Raw genomic sequence first — 1,796 nt, 5'->3', positions numbered from 1 at the left:
GTGTTGTTCTCATGCCCGTCTTCATTCCTTTCACTCAGGTACATGCCGTGCGCCTCGCCGACCGCGCCCGACTGCCAGTTCTACCGGCGACACCACGACACCATCCCCGAGCTGGCGCGCCGCCCCCGCCCCCGCGTGGCCCGCAGCCGCCTCCGCCCGCGGCACCGTCAGCAGTACTCAAATCACAAACGGAGCGCCTCCCGCAGCCGCACTTCGTCAGTCATCTGAGCCAAGCGCCCGCGGCGAGCGCCTTGCCAACGGCGGCTCTCTCTCCGCGATCCGCAGGCGACGATGCCGTGCGGCCCTCGCGTCTACACCTTCTTTCTCTACCTCTCCGACGTCGAGGAGGGCGGAGGCACCAAGTTCGACGGCGCGCGCTCAACCGCCGCGCCGCGCGAGGAGCGGTCGCCCTCCGCATCCTCCCTGCCCGCCCGCAGGCGGCTTCACGGTGCAGCCCAAGAAGGGGAGGGCGGTGCTGTGGCCCGCAACCTTCAACGAGCGGCCCTTCGAGAAGGACGCACGCACCCACCACGAGGCGCTGCCCGTCCTCAAGGGCATCAAATACGCGGCGCTCCTCAGCCCGCCTCCCCTCCTCCCCGCGCGCACGCACACCCACGAGGCCGCCATGCGCTCACTCCATCCCTCCACCCCCTCCCAGGCCAACTTTTGGCTCCACCAGTACGACTACGTGGACGCGCACCACAGAGGGTGCACGGCCTGAGCTTCTCGTGGCGTGTGTGTGTCTATGTACGGCGCGAGCCCGGCTGCATGTGTGCGATCGCGGCGTCTTTGCCTGTGTGGGCCTGTGTAGAGAGCGGGGGACGGGGGAGCCTGTAGCGCCGCCTTTCCTCGCACCCCCGCTGCGGTGTGTTTTTCCGCGCGGCGGCGCGGGGCTGGCGAATAATCCTTAATCCGAACTCCGCGAACGCAGCGCGGCTGTCAACCCACGCCTCTGTCGCCTGCGATGTTTCTTCTTTTTCGACTGTAGTGCACACAATAGTAATTGCGCTGGAAGAGAACACCGTGGGACCGGTCAAGGAACCGTGCGGTCGCTGCGGCCGGGAGGCGCGAGCGCACGGAGGGCCGAATCGTACCGGTCGAAGCCGTGGTCGCGCAGCATGCTCGGCCGCACGTCGAGCACTGACAGCCGACGCCGGTCAAGCCGGCGGCAGAGCCGCCACCCCTGCTGCGGCTGCGGTGGCGGCGGCCCGCCCTCCTCCTGCTCCTCCCCCCGCCCCGCCTCCTCCTTGGTTGAGACGACGGAGTGTCGGCTGCCGCCCGCGCCCGTCGCCCCGCCGCCCGCTCCCTCCTCCTCCGCCCGCTCGAGCAGCAGCAGCCGGCCGGGCGGGTAGACCGTCGCCTTGTGCGGCCGCGACACTCTCTCGCGCCGGTGCGCAAGCAGCCGCTCCGTCAGCGCCTCGTCGGCGTCCGTGTCGGCGTGGCGCGACCTGCGGGGTTTGGCCTCGCCCCCGGCCGCGGCGCGGCTCGAGGAGCTGCCCCAAGCCCAGGACTCCCTCCCCGCAAGGCGAGCCGCCTCGAGGAGGTGGCGCAGCGACCCTGCGAGACAGGCGACGCGGGCAGTGAGCGCCTCTCCGCCTGAGGGGGGAAGGGGCAGAGGCGAGAGGGGAAGGGGCCCACCAAGTGAGAGGCGCGGCACGGCGTCTGCGCCGAGGACGAAGGCGTCGGCCAGGTCTTCGTACGCGCCGCACTGGCGGAGCGGAAGCGTCGCCACCGGCGCAAACGAGAGCGCGTGCACCGCCGCCGAGCGAGGCAGCGCGCGCCGGAGCAGCCGGGCG

The 1,796-nt window shown here is 71.2% G+C and overlaps 1 protein-coding gene across 1 annotated transcript in view; it reads left to right on the top strand.

The window, feature by feature from the left end:
- Positions 1-721, top strand: part of EMIHUDRAFT_228956 (hypothetical protein) — a gene marked incomplete at both ends in the record, with an annotated part of 2,085 nt that extends 1,364 nt beyond the window's left edge. Inside the window, 2 exons of the mRNA XM_005786453.1 lie at positions 438-544; positions 659-721. Coding sequence (XP_005786510.1) covers positions 438-544; positions 659-721 — 170 coding nt within the window. The remainder of the gene's footprint in view (positions 1-437; positions 545-658) is intronic.
- Positions 722-1,796: the final 1,075 nt, after the last annotated feature.

This window comes from Emiliania huxleyi (assembly GCF_000372725.1).
Source record: "Emiliania huxleyi CCMP1516 chromosome Unknown EMIHUscaffold_151, whole genome shotgun sequence".
NCBI classification, from domain to species: Eukaryota; Haptophyta; order Isochrysidales; family Noelaerhabdaceae; genus Emiliania; species Emiliania huxleyi.
This window is presented reverse-complemented; position numbering and strand designations above follow the sequence as displayed.